The sequence below is a fragment of the Salmo salar genome, chromosome 14 (genome assembly GCF_965601325.2).
Source record: "Salmo salar chromosome 14, fSalSal1, whole genome shotgun sequence".
In the NCBI taxonomy this organism is placed as follows: Eukaryota; Metazoa; Chordata; class Actinopteri; order Salmoniformes; family Salmonidae; genus Salmo; species Salmo salar.
In genome coordinates this window covers 64,162,823-64,187,980 of record NC_138304.1, presented here as the reverse complement: position 1 = coordinate 64,187,980, position 25,158 = coordinate 64,162,823, and the positions used below count along the sequence as shown (strand labels likewise).

The following is a 25,158-nucleotide window of genomic DNA, read 5'->3' as shown; positions in this document are numbered from 1 at the left end:
CTTAGTTCCATTATTTTACTTGTGTGTATTGTTGGGAATGGTTAGATATTACTGCACTGTTGGAGCTAGACCAACAAATTTACAGCTGTGCCATACAGATTGCAAAATAGTCGGGAAAATATTTTCGATGTACCAATTCCAAGGAACTGATATACAAAACAGCGCTGGATTCAAAACGTAGAGTTTTTCTACTTAAATTATGCAAAATTCTTGCAACCAATAGAATGTTAGGGGAAAGTGTTAGGGAAAAATATATTTCAAATAATATATATTTATACAATAAATATGGGGGATTGGAAATGATGCAGACAATTACATTGATAGAAGCCACAATCTAGTTGCAATATTAAAGCTGATTCTTTCCCCCCCCCAAAAAAATAAAAAAAATATTGGGGTTTCCTAAAAACAACTTGACGAGGGACATCAAGATTTATTGAATTTACCATGTGTTCTATATTAAAGGGCTCTTCATTTAATATAACAAACAAATATAATATTGGTGCACAATTCCTACTTAAAAAGGACACAGAAACTACTCTATTCGTTGAACGACCCACAGAGTGATAACCCTTCTACATACACAAGCCTCAGTCATGCCATAAAACAAGTGACGCAGAGGATTGCGTGCAAGCCTTCTCAGTCTGTGTGAACTTGTTAATAGTCAGCCGGAGAGTTCACTGTCCAAGTTACGTAGTACTACTGATGAGGACATTACATAAGCTTCCTTTTTGGTGTCCAAAACACGCTACAGGGATGGACCGACTGCTGAATAAATTTCGAATCAGGAGTAGTCTTGTCAGAGAGTGTTTGGCTGAGTGCCTGGGGGTCTACATCATGATTGTGAGTGCCTTTCTGATACTGGGCAGAATAGTACATGGTGCTCTGTAGGAATGGTTGGAGAGACTTGTCCTTCTGTACCTCAGTTGTAAGGATTGAGGTTAGGCAGAGGGAGATGATTGTAGTATTTCAAGGATTGTAAATGAGTGTTGGTGTGCATCCTTCAGGTTAGGCAGAGCCTTATCCCTTAAGACATCTGTCCATTGGTCGGTCTGTCAAAGTACAGTGAATGGTGGACGGGACAGCGCAGGTGATATCCAACTAAGGATAACTTTGGCATTTAATGTTATTATTCTAATTTGAATCTCCAGTTCTTCCACACGCTATCTCGCTCTGATCTTGTTTTAAATTGTAAGTGCTTGCAAAACCCCATTTGTGCCATTGGTGGATCGTCACAATGGCTAACCAAGGACTTTGACCCCTGAGAGAGAGCAAAAGAGAGCATGAGTGGAAGGAGAGGTGTGGGAGGGAATTCCTAAATCAGTAGAGTGTGAGTCATTTGGAAAAGAGAAAGTTTTCAATATTATAAACGTTCTGCCATATTGAACATGCCCCAAGCCTTGAGATTAATGCCTTGTTGCTCTTGCCCAGGTCAATAAAAATTATAGCGCACAACAAAATCATAAAGCAATACACTTCCTCAGAACAGAGGACTGTAAAGACTGTCCTTGGCTTATCAGCCAAACATGCCTAATCTTGAATGGTACTCTGAAGTTACCCCACTATTTGAGTAGACGACAATGGGGAACCACTTTCAACTGATATTTGATATAGGCCTTCCTGGTTACCTGATTTATTACCCATGACAGTAAATTCTGAGATTATTTGACATCTCAATTCAAGCAGTAGTTAAAAAAAATGGGGATATGATGCATTAGGGATGTAACTCCCCTGATACAGGCCTTGTTTTGTTGTGACTGCAGCTGTTTGGATGTGGCTCCGTTGCCCAGGTAACGACATCTGAAAACAGTAATGGTCACTACCTGTCAATCAATCTGGGATTCGCTCTGGGAACCACCTTTGGAGTCTATGTTTCCCGTGGGGTGTCAGGTAAAGTCTATGAGTGTAAATCTATACATGTGGATGAGGACAGAGAGAGGCCATATCTTGATAAAATAGTTGATACATTATCAAATAATGGTTGTTTTGTTCTCTCAAAGGTGCTCACCTAAACCCTGCAGTGTCTCTCAGCCTCTGCTTTCTGGGCAGGCATCCTTGGACACGCCTGCCTTTCTACGTCTTGTTCCAGATTCTGGGGGCCTTTATGGCTGCTGCCACCGTAGCCCTGCAGTACTATGGTAAGGGGAAAATGTAGAATATCAATCTTGAATACTAGAATCAAAAGTTATGGCTGGAGCATGATAGTGTGTGTGTGTTTTTATTCACAGATGCTATACAGTTCTACAGTGGTGGTCACCTGACCGTGAGCGGTCCCAAAGCCACAGCAGGCATCTTCTCCACATACCCTGCTGACTACCTGAGCCTGTGGGGTGGCATCATGGACCAGGTCGGAACCCCCTTCTTGGTTTACATGAATATAAGATAACTAACATAAACACATTGGAAATGTATTTGTACCTGGAAGACTCAATCAGGTCTTTTTACTAAGGGCTGTTTTCTAATCAATAATTTGGGAGAGGTTGAATGGCGCCTCAGCCTTCATAGTTAGTCTTATCATGGTGTCACTGCTCTGTAGTGGTTAACCGGCTCACCACCTCCAGGTGGTGGGCACGGCTGCTCTCATGGTGTGTATCCTGGCTCTGGGGGACAGCAGGAACAGCCCGGCGCCTGCAGGTCTGCAGCCGGTGCTGGTGGGGGCTGTGGTGTTGGTGATCGGAGTCTCCATGGGCTCCAACAGCGGCTACGCCCTGAACCCAGCCAGAGACATTGGGCCTAGACTGTTCACATACATTGCTGGCTGGGGGGATGAGGTGTTTAGGTAAGTCAGTTCTGCTACATATTTTGACACTCTTAATGCCCTTGTTTAAGTAAACCAAACAAGTACTTTAATATGTTAGGCATTTTTAGGGGGATCTTGAAATTCACATGAGGATCTTAAGCGGAACGCAAAGTATTGTACTTTGACATTGTGTATACGCTGATACAGATAGCAGGTAAGAGATGTTACTGTTTCTTTCCCTCTCAGGGCGGGACGTAGTTGGTGGTGGGTGCCTTTAGTGGCCACTTGTGCCGGTGCTCTGGTAGGCACACTGATCTACGAGCTCCTCATTGAGGTCCACCATCCAGAGAAGGGGCTCATCTCGGAGTCCTCAGCCCAAGGACAGGCCACTGAGAACAGGCAGGCAGTGGAGCTACATCCAGAAAAAAACGACCCTAAGGATGGACTGGATGGGACCCTCATGTGAAATGGGAGAATCTAATAGTGGGATTTTAAACGGTTATATCCTAAAGGGCTATATGATTACACTCTTTGCAAGACACTAGTGTATGTGTCACAATTATAAACAGAGGAATGATTATCAATCTGTATAAAATACTGTAGTTGTACATAATGTAAATGTGCCTAAATTAAAAATGTCATATAATGCTTCTTCAATGACTGGACAGAAGTAAAGACTTGATAAAAAGTAAAGTTCTCCCTTACACATTTATTTTGAAACGGCACATAAAATGTATGGCAATTCAGCACACAGACCACAATACAGATGGAAAATAAAAGCGGAATCATTATTTATCTATAGTACCTTCGGAAAGTATTCAGACCCCTTCCTTTTTCCACATTTTATGTTACAGCCTTATTCTAAAATGGATTAAATAAAAACTTTTCCTCAATCTACACACATTTTTGCTAATATATAAAAAATAAACATACCTTAGTTACATAAGTATTCAGACCCTTTGCTATGAGACTTGAAATTGAGCTCAGGTGCATCCTGTTTCCAATGGTCATCCTTGATGTTTCTACAACTTGGAGTCCATCTGTGGTCAATTAAATTGATTGGACATGATTTTGAAAGGAACACACCTGTCTATATAATGGTCCCACAGCTGACAGTGCATGTCAGAGCAAAAACCAAGCCATGAGGCCGAATGAATTGTCCGTAGAGCCTTGGTCAGGGAGGTGACCAAGAACCCGGTGGTCACCCTGACAGAGCTCCAGAGTTCCTCTGTGGAAATGGGAAAACCTTCCAGAAGGACAACCATCTCTGCAGCACCCCACCAATTAGGGCTTTATGGTAGTAGCCAGATGGAAGCCACTCCTCAGTAAAAGGCACATGACAGCCTGCATGGAGTTTGCCAAAAGGAACCTAAAGGACTCTGACCATGAGAAACAAAATGATGTGGTGTTATGAAACCACCATTGAACTCTGCAGTCTGAATACCAAGCGTCACATCTGAAGGAAACCTGCCACCATCCATACGGTGAAGCCTGGTGGTGGCGTTTTTTAGCGGCAGGGACTGGGAGACTAGTCAGGATCAAGGGAAAGATGAACAGAGCAAAGTACAGAGATCCTTAATGAAAATCTGCTTGCTTCAGAGCACTCAGGACCTCAGACTGGGGCGAAGTTCACCTTCCAACAGGACAACGACCCTAAGCACACAGCCAAGACAATGCAGGAGTGGCTTCGGGACAAGTCTCTGAATGTACTTGAGCCTGGCCTGAACCCGATCGAACATCTCTGGAGAGACCTGAAAATAGCAGTGCAGCAATGCTCCCCATCCAACCCGACAGACCTTGAGGATCTGCAGAGAAGAATGGGAGAAACTCGCTAAAATATATATATATTTTTTATTTAACCTATATTTGACTAGGTAAGTCAGTTAAGAACAAATTCTTATTTTACAATGACGGCCTACCCGGGCTAAATACAGGTGTGCCAAGCTTGTAGCGTGATACCCAAGAATACTTGAGGCTGTAATCACTGCCAAAGGTGCTTCAACAAAGTACTGAGTAAAGGGTCTGAATACTTAAATTAAATGTTTTTAATTTGTCATTATGGGTTATTATGTGTAGATTGATACATTTTAGAATACGGCTACAACGTAACAAAATGTAGAAAAATCAAGGGGTCTGAATACTTTATGAATACAGTACCAGTCAAAAGCTGACACCTACTATTTTCTACATTGTAGAATAATAGTTAAGACATCAAAACTACTGTATGAAATAACCCATATGGAATCATGTAGTGACCCAAAAAGTGTCAAACAAATCAAAATATATTTGCGATTCTTCAAAGTAGCCACCCTTTGCCTTGATAACAGCTTTGCACACTCTTGGCATTCTCTCAACCAGCTTCATGAGGTAGTCACCTGGAGGTGTTAAAAGTTAATTTGTGGAATTTCTTTCCTCGATGTATTTGTGACAAGGTAGGGGTGGTATACAGAAGATGGTCTTTTACCAAATAGGGATAAGTCCATATTGGCAAGAACAGCTCAAATAAGCAAAGAGAAATGACAGTCCATCATTACTTTAAGACATGGTCAGTCAATGTGGAAAATATATTTTAAAGTTTCTTCAAGTGCAGTCGCAAAAACCATCAAGCGCTATGATGAAACTGGCTCATGAGAACCGGCACTGGAAAGGAAGACCGAGTTACCTCTGTTGCAGAGGACAAGTTCATTTGACTTACCACCCTCAGAAATTGCAGCCCAAATAAATGCTTCAGTTAGATATTACTTGTTTGGTATTACTACACTGTTGGAGCTAGAAACAAGGATTTCACTACACCTGCAATAACATCTGCTAGACATGTATGTTACCAATAAAATTTGATTTGAAGATAAGTTCATTAGAGTAATAGACAACTCAACATCACCTGTTCAGAGACTCGGTGAACCAGACCTTCATGGTCGAATTGCTGCAAAGAAACCACTACTAAAGGACACCAATAAGAAGAAGAGACTTGCTTGGGTCAAGAAGCACAAGCAATGGACATTAGACCGGTGGAAATCTGTCCTTTGGTCGGGTGAGTCCAAATTTGAGATTTTTGGTTCCAACGCAGTGTCTTTGTGACGCAGAGTAGGTGAACGGATGATCTCCGCATGTGTGGTTCTCACCGTGAAGCATGGAGGAGTTGTGATGGTGTTAGAATTCAAGGCACACTTAACCAGCATGGCTACCACAGCATTTTGCAGCGATACGCCATCCAATCATTTGTTTTCAACAGGACAATGACCCAACAACTCCCAGACTGTGGAAGGGCTATTTGACCAAGAAGGAGAGTGATGGGAGTGCTGTATCAGTTGAACTGGCTTCCACAATCACCTGACCTCAACCCAATTAAGAAGGTTTGGGATGAGTTGAACCGCAGAGTGAAGGAAAAGCAGCCAACAAGTGCTCAGCCTTAGTGGGAACTCCTTCAAGACTGTTGGAAAAGCATTCCAGGTGAAGCTGGTTGAGAGAATACCAACAGGGTGCAAAGCTGTCAAGGCGAAGGGTGGCTACTTTGAAGAATCAAATATATTGTGATTTGTTTAACACTTTGGTTTACTACATTATTCCATGTGTTATTTCATAGTTTGTCTACACTATTATTCTACAATGTAGAAAATAGTAAAAGAAAAACCCTGGAATGAGGTGTGTCCAAACTTGACTGGTACTGTATATACAGTGCATTCGGAAAGTATTCAGACCCCTTGACTTTGTTACGTTACATCCTTATTCTAAAATTGAATAAATTGTTTTTTCCCCCCTTCAAATATACACACAATACCCCATAATGACAAAGAAAATACATGTTTTTATAAATGACAAATAAACTTAAGACATTTACATAAGTATTCAGACCCTTTACTCAGTACTTTGTTGAAGCACCTTTGGCAGCGATTACAGCCTCACGTCTTCTTGGGTATGATGCTACAAGCTTGGCACACCTGTATGAGGAGTTTCTCCCATTCCTCTCTGCAAATCGTCTCAAGAGCTGTCAGGTTGAATGGGGAGCCTCGCTGCACACATTTTCAAGTTTCTCCAGAGATGTTCGATCGGGTTCAAGTCCGGGCTCTGACAGGGCCAACCTAGACATTGAGACTCCTGTGTTGTCTCGGCTGTGTGCTTAGGGTCATTGTCCTGTTGGAAGGGGAACCTTCATCCCAGTCTGAGGTCCTGAGCACTCCACAGCAGGTTTTCATCAAGGACCTCTCTGTACTTTGCTATGTTCATCTTTCCCTCGATCCTGACTAGTCTCCCAGTCCGTGCCGCTGTAAAACAACCCCACAGCATGATGCTGCCACCACCATGCTTCACCATAGGGATGGTGCCAGGTTTCCTCCAGACCTGGCGCTTGGCATTCAGGCCAAAGAGGTCAATCTTGGTTTCATCAGACCAGAGAATGTTGTTTCTTATGATCTGAGAGTCCGTTAGGAGCCTTTAGGCAAACTCCAAGCGGGCTGTTATGTGCCTTCTACTGAGGAGTGGCTTCCGTCTGGCCGCTCTACCATAAAGACCTGATTGGTTGAGTGCTGCAGAGATGGTTGTCCTACCATCTCCACAGAGGAACTCTGGATCTTTTTTCAGTGACCATCAGGTTCTTGGTCACCTCCCTGACCAAAGCCCTTCTCCTGCGATTGCTCAGTTTGGCTGGACGGCCAGCTCTAGGAAGAGTCTTGGTGGTTAAGAAAAATGGAGGCCACTGTGTTCGTGGGGACCTTCCATGCTGCAGAAATGTTTTGGTACCCCCTCCCCAAATTTGTGCCTCGACACAATCCTGTCTGGAACCTCTACGGATAATTTATTCGACCTCATTGGTTTGTGCTCTGACATGCACTGTCAACTGTGGGACCTTATATAGACAGGTGTGCCTTTCCTAATCTTGTCCAATCAATTGAATTTACCACAGGTGGACTCCAAGTTGTAGTAACAGAATGCACCTGAGCTCAATTTTGAGTTTCATAGCAAAGCATCTAAATACTTATGTATAAGTACTAAGGTATGATTAATTTTTTATAAATTTGTTAACCTGTTTTCGCTTTGTCATTATGGGATATTGACCGTAGATTTATTTAATCCATTTTAGAATAAGGCTAAATATAAAATGTGGAAAAAGGGTAGGGGTCTGAATATTTTCCATATATATATAGTATTTCATAGCAGGTGACAAAAGGAAACCAAAAAAACAAATAGGTCAAGCACTGATTCTGCAGTTAGAAAACAATTCAGAGAAATTTCCATACACATTAAAAACACAAATACAACCCCTCGCACTCTCCCTCTGCTTAGTTGAGAGTGACAATCTATAGCTAGCCTACCTACCATACAAATCCAGTTCTTTTTGATTCAAATTGGTAGAACAAAACATTTGAGTACAAATATTATACTTAAATTCACATTTTCATAACAAGTAACAAAACCCGAACGCTTTCTTTTAGTATATGATATGGTCTGTGCAACATATACCCATGTGCACCACTGGTAAAATCTTGGAACTCACTTATCTTGGCTAAAAGTTATGACAATGTACCACTCGAAACAAGACGGGTTACAATAATCTACACTGAACTAATATATAAACTAAATAAACTAAACTAATATATAATCGGTTCCGGAACTCCAATTTGAGCAGCAGCAGCTGAAAAATGAGCTCCTACAAATATTGAAATTTACATGGTTTTTAGAGTGAAGTACATCGGAAAAAAGCAAAAGAAAACTGCAAGACTGAAGAGGAGAAAAAACAAGCAACAAACAAAGAAGATAGGCTTTTGAAAAATAACTATTTTTCATAAAATTGTAGTTATCTTAGCTAGCTGAATTGTTTACCAGTTGCTAAGCAGTTGCTAGGGACTCTTTTGGAAGAAGCTAGCTAGCTAACGAAGAACAACAAAGAATATCTAGTTAACAGAAGAAAAGAAAGAGAAAATCAGGACAGAAGAAAAAGGATATCAAAGTGAAACAGTTCTCTAAAGACACAAGAGACAATAATACAAGAAACAACACTTCTGTAGCTTGTCAACTATGTGTCTGTCTATCCCTGTTCTCTCCCCTCTGCACAGGCCATACAAACGCTTCACACCGCGTGGCCGCTGCCACTCTAACCTGGTGGTCCCAGCGCGCACGACCCACGTGGAGTTCCAGGTCTCCGGCAGCCTCTGGAACTGCCGGTCTGCAGCCAACAAGGCTGAGTTCATCTCAGCCTATGCTACCCTCCAGTCCCTCGACTTCCTGGCGCTGACGGAAACATGGATTACCACAGATAACACTGCTATTCCTACTGCTCTCTCTTCGTCTGCCCACGTGTTCTCGCATACCCCTAGAGCATCGAGCCAGCGGGGTGGTGGCACTGGAATCCTCATCTCTCCCAAGTGGACATTCTCTCTTTCTCCCCTGACCCATCTGTCTATCTCCTCATTTGAATTCCATGCTGTCACAGTTACCAGCCCTTTCAAGCTTAACATCCTTATCATTTATCGCCCTCCAGGTTCCCTTGGAGAGTTCATCAATGAGCTTGACGCCTTGATAAGTTCCTTTCCTGAAGATGGCTCACCTCTCACAGTTCTGGGTGACTTTAACCTCCCCACGTCTACCTTTGACTCATTCCTCTCTGCCTCCTTCTTTCCACTCCTCTCCTCTTTTGACCTCACCCTCTCACCTTCCCCCCCTACTCACAAGGCAGGCAATACGCTTGACCTCATCTTTACTAGATGCTGTTCTTCCACTAATCTCATTGCAACTCCCCTCCAAATCTCCGACCACTACCTTGTATCCTTTTCCCTCTTGCTCTCATCCAACACTTCTCACTCTGCCCCTACTCGGATGGTATTGCGCCGTCCCAACCTTCGCTCTCTCTCTCCCGCTACTCTCTCCTCTTCCATCCTATCATCTCTTCCCTCTGCTCAAACCTTCTCCAACCTATCTCCTGATTCTGCCTCCTCAACCCTCCTCTCCTCCCTTTCTGCATCCTTTGATTTTCTCTGTCCCCTATCCTCCAGGCCAGCTCGGTCCTCCCCTCCTGCTCCGTGGCTCGACGACTCACTACGAGCTCACAGAACAGGGCTCCGGGCAGCCGAGCGGAAATGGAGGAAAACTCGCCTCCCTGCGGACCTGGCATCCTTTCACTCCCTCCTCTCTACATTCTCCTATTCTGTCTCTGCTGCTAAAGCCACTTTCTACCACTCTAAATTGCAAGCATCTGCCTCTAACCCTAGGAAGCTCTTTGCTACCTTCTCCTCCCTCCTGAATCCTCCTCCCCCTCCCCCCCCCCTCCTCCCTCTCTGCGGATGACTTCGTCAACCATTTTGAAAAGAAGGTTGACGATATCCGATCCTCGTTTGCTAAGTCAAACGACACCGCTGGTCCTGCTCACACTGCCCTACCCTGTGCTTTGACCTCTTTCTCCCCTCTCTCTCCAGATGAAATCTCGCGTCTTGTGACGGCCGGCCACCCAACAACCTGCCCACTTGACCCTATCCCCTCCTCTCTTCTCCAGACCATTTCCGGAGACCTTCTCCCCTACCTCACCTCGCTCATCAACTCATCCTTGACCGCTGGCTACGTCCCTTCCGTCTTCAAGAGAGCGAGAGTTGCACCCCTTCTGAAAAAACCTACACTCGATCCCTCCGATGTCAACAACTACAGACCAGTATCCCTTCTTTCTTTTCTCTCCAAAACTATTGAACGTGCCGTCCTTGGCCAGCTCTCCTGCTATCTCTCTCAGAATGACCTTCTTGATCCTAATCAGTCAGGTTTCAAGACTGGGCATTCAACTGAGACTGCTCTTCTCTGTGTCACGGAGGCTCTCCGCACTGCTAAAGCTAACTCTCTCTCCTCTGCTCTCATCCTTCTAGACCTATCTGCTGCCTTTGATACTGTGAACCATCAGATCCTCCTCTCCACCCTCTCCGAGTTGGGCATCTCCGGCGCGGCCCACGCTTGGATTGCGTCCTACCTGACAGGTCGCTCCTACCAGGTGGCGTGGCGAGAATCTGTCTCCGCACCATGCGCTCTCACCACTGGTGTCCCCCAGGGCTCTGTTCTAGGCCCTCTCCTATTCTCGCTATACACCAAGTCACTTGGCTCTGTCATATCCTCACATGGTCTCTCCTATCATTGCTATGCAGACGACACACAATTAATCTTCTCCTTTCCCCCTTCTGATAACCAGGCGGCGAATCGCATCTCTGCATGTCTGTCAGACATATCAGTGTGGATGACGGATCACCACCTCAAGCTGAACCTCGGCAAGACGGAGCTGCTCTTCCTCCCGGGGAAGGACTGCCCGTTCCATGATCTCGCCATCACGGTTGACAACTCCCTTGTGTCCTCCTCCCAGAGTGCTAAGAACCTTGGCGTGATCCTGGACAACACCCTGTCGTTCTCCACTAACATCAAGGCGGTGACCCGATCCTGTAGGTTCATGCTCTACAACATTCGCAGAGTACGACCCTGCCTCACACAGGAAGCGGCGCAGGTCCTAATCCAGGCACTTGTCATCTCCCGTCTGGATTACTGCAACTCGCTGTTGGCTGGGCTCCCTGCCAGTGCCATTAAACCCCTACAACTCATCCAGAACGCCGCAGCCCGTCTGGTGTTCAACCTTCCCAAGTTCTCTCACGTCACCCCGCTCCTCCGCTCTCTCCACTGGCTTCCAGTTGATGCTCGCATCCGCTACAAGACCATGGTGATTGCCTACGGAGCTGTGAAGGGAACGGCACCTCCATACCTTCAGGCTCTGATCAGGCCCTACACCCAAACAAGGGCACTGCGTTCATCCACCTCTGGCCTGCTGGCCCCCCTACCTCTGAGGAAGCACAGTTCCCGCTCAGCCCAGTCAAAACTGTTCGCTGCTCTGGCACCCCAATGGTGGAACAAGCTCCCTCACGACGCCAGGACAGCGGAGTCAATCACCACCTTCCGGAGACACCTGAAACCCCACCTCTTTAAGGAATACCTAGGATAGGATAAAGTAATCCTTTTAACCCCCCCCCCCCCCCTTAAAAGATTTAGATGCACTATTGTAAAGTGGTTGTTCCACTGGATATCATAAGGTGAATGCACCAATTTGTAAGTCGCTCTGGATAAGAGCGTCTGCTAAATGACTTAAATGTAAATGTAAATAAACGCAACAATTTCGAAGATTTTCCAGTTCATTTAAATAAATTCATCTGGCCCTAATCTATGGATTTCACGACTGGGAATACCAATATGCATGTGTTGGTTACATACCTTAATAAAAAAGGTAGGGGCGTGGATCTGAAAACCAGTCAGTATTTGGTGTGGCCTCATACAGCGCGACACATCTTCCCATAGAGTTCATCAGGCTGTTGCCTGTGGAATGTTGTCCCACTCATCAACGGCTGTGCGATGTTTCTGGATATTGGCGGCAACTGGAGCACGCTTTTGTACACGTCGATCCCAAACATGCTCAATTGGCGACTGGAGTATGCAGGCCATGAAAGAACTGGGACATTGAGCTTCCAGCAATTGTGTACAGATCCATGGGGCGTTGCTTTATCATGCTGAAACATGAGGTAATGGCGGCGGATGAATGACATGACTGTGGGCCTCAGGATCTCAACACAATATCTTTGTGCGCTCAAATTGCCATTGATAAAATGTGTTCGTTGTCCGTAGTTTATGCCTGCCCATACCATAACTCCATGGGGCACTCTGTTCCCCATGTTGACATCAGCAAATCGCTCATCCACACAACACCATCTGCCTAGTATAGTTTAAACGGATTCATCCGTGAAGAGAACTTCTCCAGCGTGCCAGTGGCCATCGAAGGTGAGCAACTGCCAACTGACACAGTTGACACCAAACTGCAGTCAGGTGAAGACGACGAGCACGCAGATTAGCTTCCCTGAGATGGTTTCTGACAGTTTGTGTTGAGGTCCTAGGCTGGCGTGGTTGTGAGGCCGTACTTGCCAAATACTCAAAAACAACAGAGGCAGTTTATGGTAGAGAAATGAACATTACATTCTCTGGCAACAGTTCTTTTGGGCATTCCTGCAGTCAGTATGCCAATTGCATTCTCCCTCAATAGTTTAGACATCTGTAGCATTGTTGTGACAACAGCACATTTTAGTGGCCTTTTATTGTCCCCAGCACAAGGTGCACCTGTGTAATGATTATGCTGTTTAATTAGCTTCTTGATATGCCACACCTGTTTGGTGGATTATCTTGGCAAAGGAGCAATGCTCACTAAAAGGGACATGCACAAAATTTGAGAGAAGCTTTTTGTGCGTCTGGGATATTTTATTTCAGTTCATGAAACCAACACTTTATATGTTGCGTTCATATTTTTGTTCAGCGTATCAAACAGAGAAAAATCTCACCTGTCTGTGTCATACATTTCAAGTTCCCTTTACCATTGAATCTTGCTATAAGATTGGCTGCAGATAACTCAAACGATGACAATGTGTTTCATATAAATAAATAGAACAATGTCATTAGTACTTAAAATCAGTGTTACTCTCAAAACTTTTTTGCTTCAGATACCAAATTAAATTGGACACTGATTTGAGTACAGTTTTATCAAACCCTCACTACAGAGGTGGACCCATAGAAACTGATGACCAACAAGAGTGCTTTCTTTGTACAGTGGGTTGGTGTGGATGCAAGTTTAACGATGTAATGCAAGACAGAATACCTTTCGAGACACATAGCTCGGAAAAGGAAATTAGTAAGAAAATACAGAAGGAAATGCATGTAGAAATGATAGACAAACCATATTAATGGCAGAAAAACGTACACAATCATGGAAAGGTTGGACACATATGGCTGATGTCGATGCTATGATCAGGTGGTCTTCACCCTCAGAACTCCCATCCTCATGCGTTTCCAGTCCACTGCTCAGTATGATGATCAGCATGCGAGTGTGACAAAGAAACACAGAGCTCAAGTGGCTCAAAACGGCACAGAAGTACATCTGGGTCAGCTCTCATCTATCCACATTCAGTTCCCCTAAAGTCAAAACCCCTCATCTCCCAGGCCTGTCCATCAACCCGAGGCCTCACCCCTCCTTTCCATACTGGGGCTTGTCCGGCTCTGGAGTGAAGTTTCCCCGAGTTACAGATCTAGGATCTGCTTCTTTTCCCCCAATCCTAACCATTAGTGTGGGAAATGAAAAACTGACCCAGGATCAGCATCTAGGGGCAACGTCACCCTACTGGGGCTTGTCAGTTTTGTGGGCGGCAATGAAGGCCATGCCGTGGGTCCTCAAGTGGGTGTTAAGGTCGGAGGCCCTGTCGAAACGCCGGCTGCACACCCTGCAGCTCATTTTCCCCTTACCGTCCTCTCCGTCCTGTGGGGATGAGGGTAAGCCGTCCGGGGAGGAGGGGGTGCGGGGTGGCCTGTGGTTGGACTCCCCCTGGGGATATCTCACACGGTGGGTGATGAAACGGTGGCGTCCCAGGGAGCCAGCCGAGGCGAAGCACACGCCACACTGCAGGCACTGGAAGGAGGCGGCGTCAGCGCGATGCTGCGGGATGTGGCGCTGGAATTCGACGCCGTCCTCCGTGGCAAAGCCGCACGGCACGCAGCGGAACACGTTGTCGTCCTCCTCGGGCTCGGGAAGCGCCAACGCTCGTGTTTTCTTCACGGGAATGCTGCTCTCCTCGCCCCCCTCTGTGGCCTCTCTGCTGTCAGTGCCGCCCCCTTCCTCGTCCCCTGGTGGCCCCCCTTCCCCGTCAAGTTCAGATGAGCTGCCTGGGCCCTTACCCGGGACTGAACGCTTCCTGGTCTGTGGAGAACCATGCATGGGGACAGAGGGGTGATGGAGGGAAAGAGAGAACGTCAAAGCATTATTGATTTTTGGTTTAACATACTCAGATCCAAGTCACCACACCATGGGTAACATTACTGAAATGTACCCCCACCAAGTGATGGAAAGAAGAATGGATTCTAACTGACCTGTCCTTCAGTGGCTCTGACCCTGTGATGATGGACCTGGATATGCTTCTCTAGTATGAGCCGACTGCTGAAGGTCCGCTTGCCCTCTGTGCAATATCTGCAAACACACAAGTATTCTCTGAGGATGCTGCACACTTTTCCTAGGTGGGCTGATATTCGACTGAACTTAACATTCTAAATATCCCTGCTAATTGTCTTGTCATATCAACTCTAGACATTTTCAAATATAATATATATCCTACTTAGCAGACACTTTTTCCCCCAAAGTGAGTTAGTTTATGCATACAGTATTTGTTTTTACGTACGAGTAGCCCTGGGAATCAAGCCCACTATCCGTGCTCTACCAATTGAGCTACAGGGGACAAAATATGGTGCTTTTGTGGATGTTTAGATGAGTATGGGGTTCACTCACTGGCAGTGGAAGACTCTCTTGTTGCCCTCGTGGATGACGCGTACATGGCGCCGCAGGCTGGAAGAGGTGGAGAAGGAGCTCTCACACACACAACACGGGAACTTCTTCTTAGCCTACAGAGGCAGATTCAAGGAGAAAAGAGAGGGTGAGTACACACGCACAGAGGACACACACACATTACACTAAGGTCATACAAATACTAAACAACCTTGGTACAACACCTAGTGACCTCAGCAAGAGATTCTTTTGTATAATGGTTTTGGGATGACAGTCACAGGGACCAGGGTTTTAGTCCCAGTCAGGGTACCCTCCTAAATAACTACATTGGTGTCAGATAACCTGGTTAGAGATGTTTCCATCCAACCATTTAATGAGGATGAATTACCTGATGCATGAAAAAAGGAATGAACGGGCTGATGGAAATAGGATATGCCGGTTATATTCTATAAACGCAGACAAAAATATATAATTCGACATGGTGGGATCTTTTTGTAACGGGAAAATTAATTCTGCGATTAATTGTGGTGGAAATGTCTCAATGCGCAAATATTTATATAATAACCATCATAACAAAGTAAACTTGGAGTTACGCGATATGTTGTGTGGTCCTCCCACAACGACTTGGGAAACCATGCAGTTTATTAGGCTACAGATGAAATAAATTATGACCTTCACAGGGGGGTGAAAGTGCACATGAGCCTAATGCTCCGTTCCAATAAATATCGAGGCTCTTATTTTTGTGACGTGATGATCGATGCTTGGCTGCAGTTTGACAAATAAAAATATCCATAATAATCTCTTAATGTAAGTTGATTTCATCGGCAAGCTGTTGGCTAGAACGCACGTGCCAAGACCAGAGTAGGCACATTTGCTATTTAACGCAACAGTTTGTGTGACAAAACCATCAGTAGAGTTCAATGCAATGGAAAGCTATTTTACTTGTATTTTTCCATTCAGGTACCTGGGAATTTAACCAACCCTTTTTATGTGCACGACGTCATCACGCACAGACTTTTATCCGCAATAAGTCAATTTGATGGCAACATATCTCGTGGGAAAATGTGCATATATTATTTTATGCAGATTTTCGAATATTCACATGAAAATCTAGCTACAGCAAGCATGTCCCAGCCAAATGAGTTCATTTTTCAGAGGCATGGTTCTGCCATATTTCAATGGAAACAGGATCCACTGGAGCTCAGTCGAGTCTCATAGCAAAGGGTCTAAATACTTATGTTTTTTATATTTAATAGTTGCATAAATTTCCAAAAACCTGTTTTTGCTTTGTCATTCTGGGGTATTGTGTGGAGATTGGTGAGAAAATATATATTTAATCCATTTTAGAATAAGTCTAACGTATCAAAATGTGCAAAAAGTCATTTGGTCTCAATACTTTCCAAATGCACTGTATATTCTAGGTTAGTCAGATTTATTTTTCATTAGAAGTGTTCTCTGCAAGTTGACTGGCAGCAACCGGTGTACATTATCCAATATAAGCTATCAACTGCTTTTCTCTCATGTTTCTCTCAGGAGTGTGAGAGGAGTCCACGTGGAGTGAGCATGGGGAAAGGTGCTGTTCTAACTTTTCTTATGTTGCTGGTATATTGGTTGACGAATGGACAAGACATAATGGGCATCTAAAGTGAAACATTGACATTGGGACATTATAATGGGTCATTCACTTTGAATTTTAAAGCTATCTGAAGAAGAACGAAGAGGACACCAGAAGAATCAGTGCCTGGAGAGAGGGGTTTGGTCAACTGTGCCCATAACTGTTTAGACTTTTGGGGTTTCAGGTTGATTGTAGAGGTCTACACCACGTAAAATTATAGTCATTTAGATTAAGAATGCATTGAGATACTGATCTGTAGAATAATCGTGATAAAATTGTTAATAGTAGAAATGATGGTATAATTATACTGGATGTTAAAATGAATGTGCATTCTGCTAATATTGATGTTTGTTTAAATTGAGTTTTTACTTTGAGTGATAAGACAATTTGAATAACTGAGCAATGTCATTTTAAAATTTTGGTGGGATAATTAACTGAGTTCTAATTATGATTTTATTTGGAAATTGAATGAATTATGAACTAAAGACGTTGACGCTATTATAAGCATGCCATGGGTGAATGCCCTGGGTAAACTCTGATCTAGAGAGTGAAACTGATCCTAATCTATTTGATCTATAGGCATTGCCTTATAAATAGTGGAATCATGATGCTTGTCTTGGGTCATGTTTATTAGGCACCAACAGAATACATTTTACTTTAACTAGGAGTCACTACCTGGATTTGTCCAACAAGATATGCTAATTTTAGTTTTTGGGATGGAAATAGTTAATTCCACCATGCTGATCCATTGGAGTGTGAGATACCTAAAGCTTATTTTATTAAGCTCCATTGTTGCATGCACTGCATTATGCATTACACGTGCTTTTTACTGTCTATGGAAAATATAGCTTGGAATATCAAACTGTATGCATTTTTTGTTTTTCTTCGTGGGTTCGTGCAGGTGACTGTGTATCATGGCCTTCCCAGACAAATTGCTAGAGTGTTTAGTAAATGTTGGGGGATGGTAATAAGAGACAGTGCTGAGTTTCTTGGGATGTCATGTGCAGGAACCCCATGCAATGAGTTATTGTTTTGTGATTTTTGGTTTATATAGAATATGTATGTTCTATGTGAATGAATGTTCTTAAATCTTGTGAATTTCTTTTAAGTTGAGAGGGGATGACTGTCTTTTCTGTTGTGATGATGTCTGTGTTTAGACACTGGTTCTCCTGTAACGTTACTGTTCTGATTCTCTAGAAGGGACGGAGTCCCTTGAGAGGGGCATGTGGTGGATGAATCAGAATTAGTTGGGTAACATAGATAATTAAGATGTTTTATTAGTATAATATGCTTATGTGAGATACTTGTCATCAGAAAGTGTCCTTTGGACTCTGGTGTCTTTCAGTTGCACGTTTCCCTTAGCTGGGGCCTAGTCACTTGGGGCCTAGAGAGGGGAGAGGTCAGACTTGTCTTTTATATGGGAATGTGTCTTTACCTATTCTTAAACCATGTGAAGGGATGGCGTGATTAATGGGGAACCAATGACTTGTCTGTGAGCAAGTTACTCTCTCCTTTTCTTTATTGTGGGGAGGTTTATGGCAGTAACTGGACCCTTGTATGTCCTCTCTTAGATCTCGCACTTATCCTGTGATAGTATATGACCTAGAGGCTCACTCCCCCCAGTGAGCCTGTCCAGGAGTGGGGTCAAGAGGGGGTTTGCTTGAGATGGGAGTATCTAGAGTTGACAATTGATATAGGAGACACCTGAAACCCCACCTCTTTAAGGAATACCTGGGATAGGATAAAGTAATCCTTCTAACCCCCCCCCCTTAAAAGATTTAGATGCACTATTGTAAAGTGGTTGTTCCACTGGATATCATAAGGTGAATGCACCAATTTGTAAGTCGCTCTGGATAAGAGCGTCTGCTAAATGACGTAAATGTAAAAATGAAATGGTGTTTTTGTTCTATGAAGTACCAGGGAGGGACGGTTCTAGGTAGACCAGACACCGGTCTATATAATGAACCCTGTTGACATAGCAGTTACTGTCTGCTGTGTTTTATGGATATCTGTCATACAAAACGTAACCTTTGTGAACTGTTACTAAGATCTGTCGTTTGTCAATGTACGTTGAAGGGGGTGTATCTTTGCTATAAAATATCTCTGTAGCCATTGTGTAATCACCTTCCTGGTTCATTCGAGAGAGTGCATTATTGAAGGTAAAGTGCTTTTGCAAAAGTATTAAAGATGTAGTTAACTCGGACTGGTGTGTTTAACTCTCCTCATTTGGTAATGCAGAAATTAGCCAGCACAGTTGCAATGCCCAAATCTTAAAGTATCTACAAAACAAGTTTTACAGCAACATAATCCAAACGGAAGCCTACAATTTATTTTACGTTTTGCAATTCACAAATTATCATTTGATTCAATTCACCGCGATCTAACCGAATCCCAAATACTACAATGGCAAAGTGAATCATTCGATTTGTTAAAAATAATCGATTCACATCTTTATTTTTTATGTGAAGTGGGGCATCGGTTATACAGATAATTACATTTGTACGACCTTACCTTTCCGTGCTCTGTCTTCATGTGAGAGATGTAGTCGTCGCTCTGTGTGAATGGCTTCTGACATTGCTGGCAGCTCCATTCTGAGATGGTCCCACGATGGCTGCCTACCTCCATAGAACTAGACTGATTCTCAGGTTCCTCATAGTCCTCACCCCCCTCTTCCTCTCCTTCCTCCTCCTCCTCCTCTTGGTCTCGGCCCCAGTCCTCCCCATCTGAGCTGTCCTTTTTTGCAGAGGGCTTGGGTTTTGGGAGGGCGGGGGCTGAGGGATTGGTGGCGGCAGGGGCAGAGGCATTGGATTGGCCCTCCTGTTTGACTGACAGCCTTCTGTGAGCAGTCTGGATAAGAGGAAGAAAGGAATAACCAAATCAGACAAGAGAAAAAGGAAGACAATATTGACAAATTAGCTCCTATAAATTACTACTTACCATCCAGGGGATTGATCAACTAACATATCACTTTCCTTTACTACAATCATATGTTTACCTGTGAGTTAGAATTTAACTAAACAAACCTTTATGTGTTCCATCATGGAACCTTTCTGTGCGTAGAGTTTGGTGCAGTCAGGACACTTGAACACATGCACTTTCTGCTTGGACAGGTGGGTGTCGAAATGCATGTACAGTAAGGGTTTCTGGGTAAAAACTGTATCACACATCACACACTTGTAGATCAATCTGCAAATACAGAGAAAGAGGGAATTTAGGAGTGAATTAAGCTTTTTTTCAGGGCTCAAATTGTGACAAAAACAGACAGACATGCTTTACAATCAACTAAAAACCAGTGTTTCCCAATTCTGGAGACCCAAAGAGGTGCACATTTTTGTTCTAACACACATGAACACAGTTGAATTAAGTGTGTTAGTGCTAGAGCACTAGGACAAAAACGTGCACCCCTCTGAGTCTTCAGGACCAGGATTGCAAAACACTGCTCTAAACCTAGAGACATAACATGGTTCAGTAACTGTGGGGTACTTACTTGGCCTGTCCCCCGGTGAGGGTGGGGTGCTGGGTGCTGGTGTGTCCCTGTGCACTAGGGGCAGACTTAAAGGCCATAGGGCAGCTGGGGCACTTATGGAACACCTCGCAGTGGGCCGTCTGGATGTGGGACTTGATGGAGTTCAGACCCCCGAAGACCACCTGGCAACTGGAGCACCTGGGGAACAGATATGAACAAAAACAAAATGTTAAACACATAGGTTTAGTCACTGATGCTAATATAGAGTGGCCGTTGACAATTGGGTGGCTTGATTGTGATGCAACTACGGAAAGAATCTTCAGCCACATATCTTTGAGTTAGAGGGCGTGTATTTGCATTTCATTACTGTATGTATCCCTCTCATACATCCACCTGACAATGGAGTGTCATAATAATACATAATGCTGCTACTAAGCAGTAGTTTGTGGTATGTACACTTGCACGTATTTGTAGCACAATTGTCTATCAGTGCAGGTGACCTACACACTGAATAAGGCTGCTAAGCCGAAACATCTGTTTAAGCTAGTGAAAATACTTTTGCGACATCCTTTTGTGTGCGGACTTATTACATTTGTTGCCGACTTGTAAGTGCAGACACTATCTCTTCACCTGTATCCAATGCGGCGGGCGAAGTGCAGACAGGCCTCCTCCAGGTGGGTCTGGAAGCTGGCCTGCCGGGCGATGCCCCCACACTCTGGACAGACGTGGGGTGCCCGGTGCTTATGAATCCTCTGGTGAGCCGACACACTGCACCAGTTAGGCAGCATCATGGGAGGGGAGCACAGCATACAGGTCTGGGCAGGGAGGAGAGAGTGGGAGAAAATGTTTAAAAAGTTGAATAAGGCATAACACTATGAATACACTACTACTTCTAATACTGTAAAACTAATACTAGTACTGTGTAATAAGCCAGTCATCAATGCACACCCACAGGTCTGGCCAAGGAAGAGAGAGAACATGTTTTAAAGTTAATTAAGTCATATTGAGGCATTACAAATGCCTTGTTTTCATAGTAACACACTAATATTGCGTAATAGTATTGACCAATACATAAAGTAAAGCAATACATAATGTAAAGCAGTCCATTGAGTAAAGCAGTCCACAATCCGTGTCTGGGAAACTGCCTTATTCAGTCATTACGTATGACTAAGCTTGACACTAGTAGTTCGTCATTAGCCTGTGGGTAATGCACACCTATACTTCAGGCTCTGTATCAAAGGACTCACCGAGTTGGGGGTAGCTCTGATCTGCTGGAAGTGGGCAACCAGCTCAGCCTTGCCAGAGAACTGGGCCTGGCACTCGGGACACTTGAAGTTGTGGTACTGCAGCACCTCTCCCTTCTTGCTGGGGAGGGGCATCAGCACCTGGGGGATCTGGGGCGCACGGCGGACCGGTCTCAGCTGGGCTGCAGATTGAGACTGTGTGTCCTTCAGTGGGCTGGAACTGGATGACACGGCGGGGGCTCCAGACGTGGTGGAGGGGGAGGAGACTGGAGGAGGAGAGGAGATTGAAGGGGAACACATGCCTGGTCAACAAAGCAAGAAAGCGAAGCAAGAATACAAAGAAGTTGGAAGTCAATTGCATGATGGTATCTCTCTCTTGTATTTCATAAAATAACATGGACCACATCCTGACAGAAATAAAGCTTTGTTTATATAGCCACATTGTATGTGTCCAAAATTGCTTAAACTTTTTTGCTGCGTCCTATGGGACGAAGCCATTTTCACTAAACTCTTCCGAAAGTCCAGCCTTACCAATGGGTGTGGTGTCCTGCTGGCCAATCATCTGCTCCACGGTGACGGGCCTCATGACGAGGTGAGAGCACTGCATTACCAGCCCTCGTTCCTTATGCTCCCTGGCGTGGAGCAGCAGGCTGCACTTGTTGAAAAAGGCCAGCCGCTTGGCACAGTGGTTGCAGGTCACCTCGATGCGCAGCGAGCGCCTGTCATAGTGGCGGGCCAGGCTGCGCTCCAGGGCGAAGGCATCGCCACATTCTAGACAGCGGTAGCCCATGGCAGGCAGAGGGAGCCCCCATTCTGGGGGCGGAGCTGCCGAGAGGTCGGGCTTATAACTGGGCAGCAGGTTCTTGCTGTTGAGGATCTTGTTGAAGGCCTCCACCAGGCTAGACTGGCTGCGGGAAATGACGGCGCCCGTGCTGTTCACAATGGAGGCAGGCTTATTTGGCTGGTGAGTGCCGGCTAGGACGCTGGCGCTGCCTCCGTTAGACGTTTTAGCACCAACAGGACGTACGCTCATCCCACCAGTGGCTACTGAGAACTTCGGAGAGGAGGCGACCGAGGGAGTGGCAGGCAGGGCGGCAGATTTAGTGATGCTAACAGCAGTGGCAGATACCTTGGCCTTGTCCGAGGAGGCAGCCATCTTGTTCTGAGCCTTGGTTGCAGCAGCTAGCATAGCACTACTGGCTGGTAGTGTAGACACAGGTAGTGTGTTGAGGCTCTTTGCTTTCTGTGGCTGGGAGGCTGCCATACGACCAGAGGGAGTGTCAGCTTTCCAGGCCCTGTTGACTGGGGTCTTCCGAACCACTGGTGGAGCTTTGCTGGGCTCCAAACCCTTGGCTCCAGCAGCACCTGCTTTGGGTGCGACCCTAGTAACAGTTCTGGTGATTCCACCAGTGGAGGTTTTGATGGTCTTTATCCGCACTTTGAGGGGCCGGGCAGGAGCAGCAGGCCCTCCTGGAGTTGAGGTGCAACCTTCAGTGGTTGGAGGTGTAGACTTGCCATCATCCACCTCCATTTTCTTCTCTCCTGTTCTTGCACCCTCTTCCCTCCTTGCCATTCATAGCCTTCTCTATTCCATTTCCCACCTCCATCTCCTCCTCCTCCTCAGGCTCCTGAAGGTCTGAGGGGGGTGGTGTGGAGGCTACTGCAGGGCTGGAGCACCTCTTGTCGGTTACTGGTGCTGCTGATTTGGGTATCTCTGGCTCAGGACTTTCAGGTGAGTCTCGCTCTTCTATAACATGCTCCTGTGGTAGACTCTTGGTGGAGCCTGACTGGGCAGTTGAGGTCACTCTACAGCCCGAGGGAGTGTCCCCTGGTTTGGGATGAGCTGCTGATGAGGCCATGGGATGGGTGGAGTCAGAGCTGCCAGCAGAGGACCTAAAACGACGGGTCAGTTTGGGAGGGGTGCGGGAGGGGGAGTCAGGAGGTTCCTGGATCAGCAGCGGGGGCCCTAGGTCCGGATCGGAATCATCCCCCTCTGAGTCTCTGGGACACAATGCCGGGCCGGCTTTAGGTGCCCCGTTAAACGGCTGAGATGAGTGCAACGGGTTTGAGGAGAGGGCAGATGGCAGGGACGGGAGCAGAGGCTTGGAAGGTGGGAAGAAAGGAGAGGACAGTCCTACTGATACTCCTGAGACAAGAGACGCAGACACAACAGATGAAGAGGAGGATAACGAAGCTTCTTTGCCGGTCTCTTGCCGTGTGTGCTGCTGCTGTAGGAGCTGCATCTTCCTCGCCCTCCCTACAGGGTCTCCCGACCCTTGCGCCATAAGAGGCTTCAGTCTGTTGAATATATTGCCAACCTGCTTGACTGATTTAGTTGATCCAGCACCGCCTCCTCCACCCTCTGTTTTGGGGGTAGACACTGACCACGGCTCCCCATTAGATTGGGCCTGAGCCTGGGTTAGGGGGGTAGTTATACCTGCAGCCCCAAACCCATTGTGGTTGAGTGGTTCAGATTCCGCCATGCCTGGGGCACAGACACCGAGCCGTGGACCCATAGCGACCCCGGCAATGCTGTCCATAGTGTTCTGGTCTGTGTCCTCATCCCCTCCATCGATGTCAGGTCGTACACAGTTCTTTACGATAACGCTGACAATAGGGGTGTCAGCCTGGGGGTCCGTGGGGCTAGGTGGTGTCAGAGATGGCCCTACACCAACCCCACCGTCCGGCTTTCCCAGAGGTGCACCGCCTGGTCCGTCAGCCTCATCAGCAGACTGGATGGCCTCTTTAGCATCGATGTCAGGAATGTCAAATGCTGCCAATAGGTCATCGAAATCTGGGGTCTTCATGTCCCCCATGCCGGGACCAAATCCTGCAAGAGAGGACACACCAAGAGGACAGAAAATGAGTGATATGATTCCAAGTTTAAAACATCCTGTGTTTCTAATTTCTCATTGAAATTGCTAAATTGATAGCCAGTTGGCTGTCCTTATATGTTGCAGTTCAGTAAAGGTAGCTAGCTAGTTAGTAGCTAAGCAAGTTATTAACACAGATCCAAGTCGAACAGGATTTATTTGACCCGAGCAGTTGTAGCGACTGTTAGCCAGCTTCTCAAAACATTGCATACAGTAAACATTGCGAAAGGGGTGCTGTGCTGTTATTACCTAGCCAGCTAGCATAAACACAATGCAGTTTGACAGACAGCCCGTCTCGCTACGATTGTCAACAAATAGCTAACGCTAGTTAGCTGAGATCTACGACAGACTAGCAACAACATATTTAGCTAACTAGCCAAGAAATAAATCCAATTGTTTTATCTGTTCAATAGATGAATTCACTGAGTGTGGACGTTACATTCGATATACTTTACATATGGATTAACCTGCAATGGTTTCACAATTAATCAATCATTTAAAACCACAAACGTCTCGCAGCTGTACGTTTATTTCGGCTTCCCCCGCCAGGCTAGATGGCCCGGCCGCGCTGAGCCCAAGCAAAGCGAGGGGTCCTTTAGTGGAGGCCATTCCATGCATTCATAACGAGTTACTGGGAAATAACCATAGATCACTGTCACTGTGGACAATTGATGGGAACGGTATTTTGATTCTCAATTGCACATATTTTTATAGTTTACCTGGATCTGTGATTCCACTATTGTCGCCCGCTCCAGATGACGTGCCTTTACTTCCTGCCACACGATGAAGAGGTCCTATCAGATCATTGTATTAATGCAATTTTTTCTTGCCGAAGCTACAAAAATAAATTGTCATGGGAATGGTGCCACATACGGACAAATGTCATTTGTTAATTCTAAATGTGAAC

At 45.4% G+C, this 25,158-nt stretch overlaps 2 protein-coding genes across 2 annotated transcripts; one reads left to right on the top strand and one right to left on the bottom strand.

The window, feature by feature from the left end:
• Nucleotides 1-631: 631 nt before the first annotated feature.
• Nucleotides 632-3,430, top strand: aqp10b (aquaporin 10b). The gene is made up of 6 exons (XM_014142217.3): nt 632-840; nt 1,761-1,887; nt 1,998-2,135; nt 2,226-2,344; nt 2,559-2,776; nt 2,984-3,430. The coding sequence occupies exons 1-6, from the start codon at nt 703-705 to the stop codon at nt 3,201-3,203; spliced, it is 960 nt and encodes a 319-aa protein (XP_013997692.1). The 5' UTR covers nt 632-702; the 3' UTR covers nt 3,204-3,430.
• Nucleotides 3,431-13,444: 10,014 nt separating this feature from the next.
• On the bottom strand, nt 13,445-25,147 carry LOC106570115 (zinc finger protein 687b). The gene is given in 11 exon segments (XM_014142140.3): nt 13,445-14,474; nt 14,645-14,741; nt 15,057-15,169; nt 19,180-19,515; nt 19,692-19,854; nt 20,156-20,332; nt 20,765-20,949; nt 21,382-21,680; nt 21,910-22,937; nt 22,939-24,208; nt 24,971-25,147. Coding segments are annotated over 10 exon segments (4,230 nt in total). The 5' UTR covers nt 24,195-24,208; nt 24,971-25,147; the 3' UTR covers nt 13,445-13,898.
• Between the last annotated feature and the right edge of the window lie 11 nt (nt 25,148-25,158).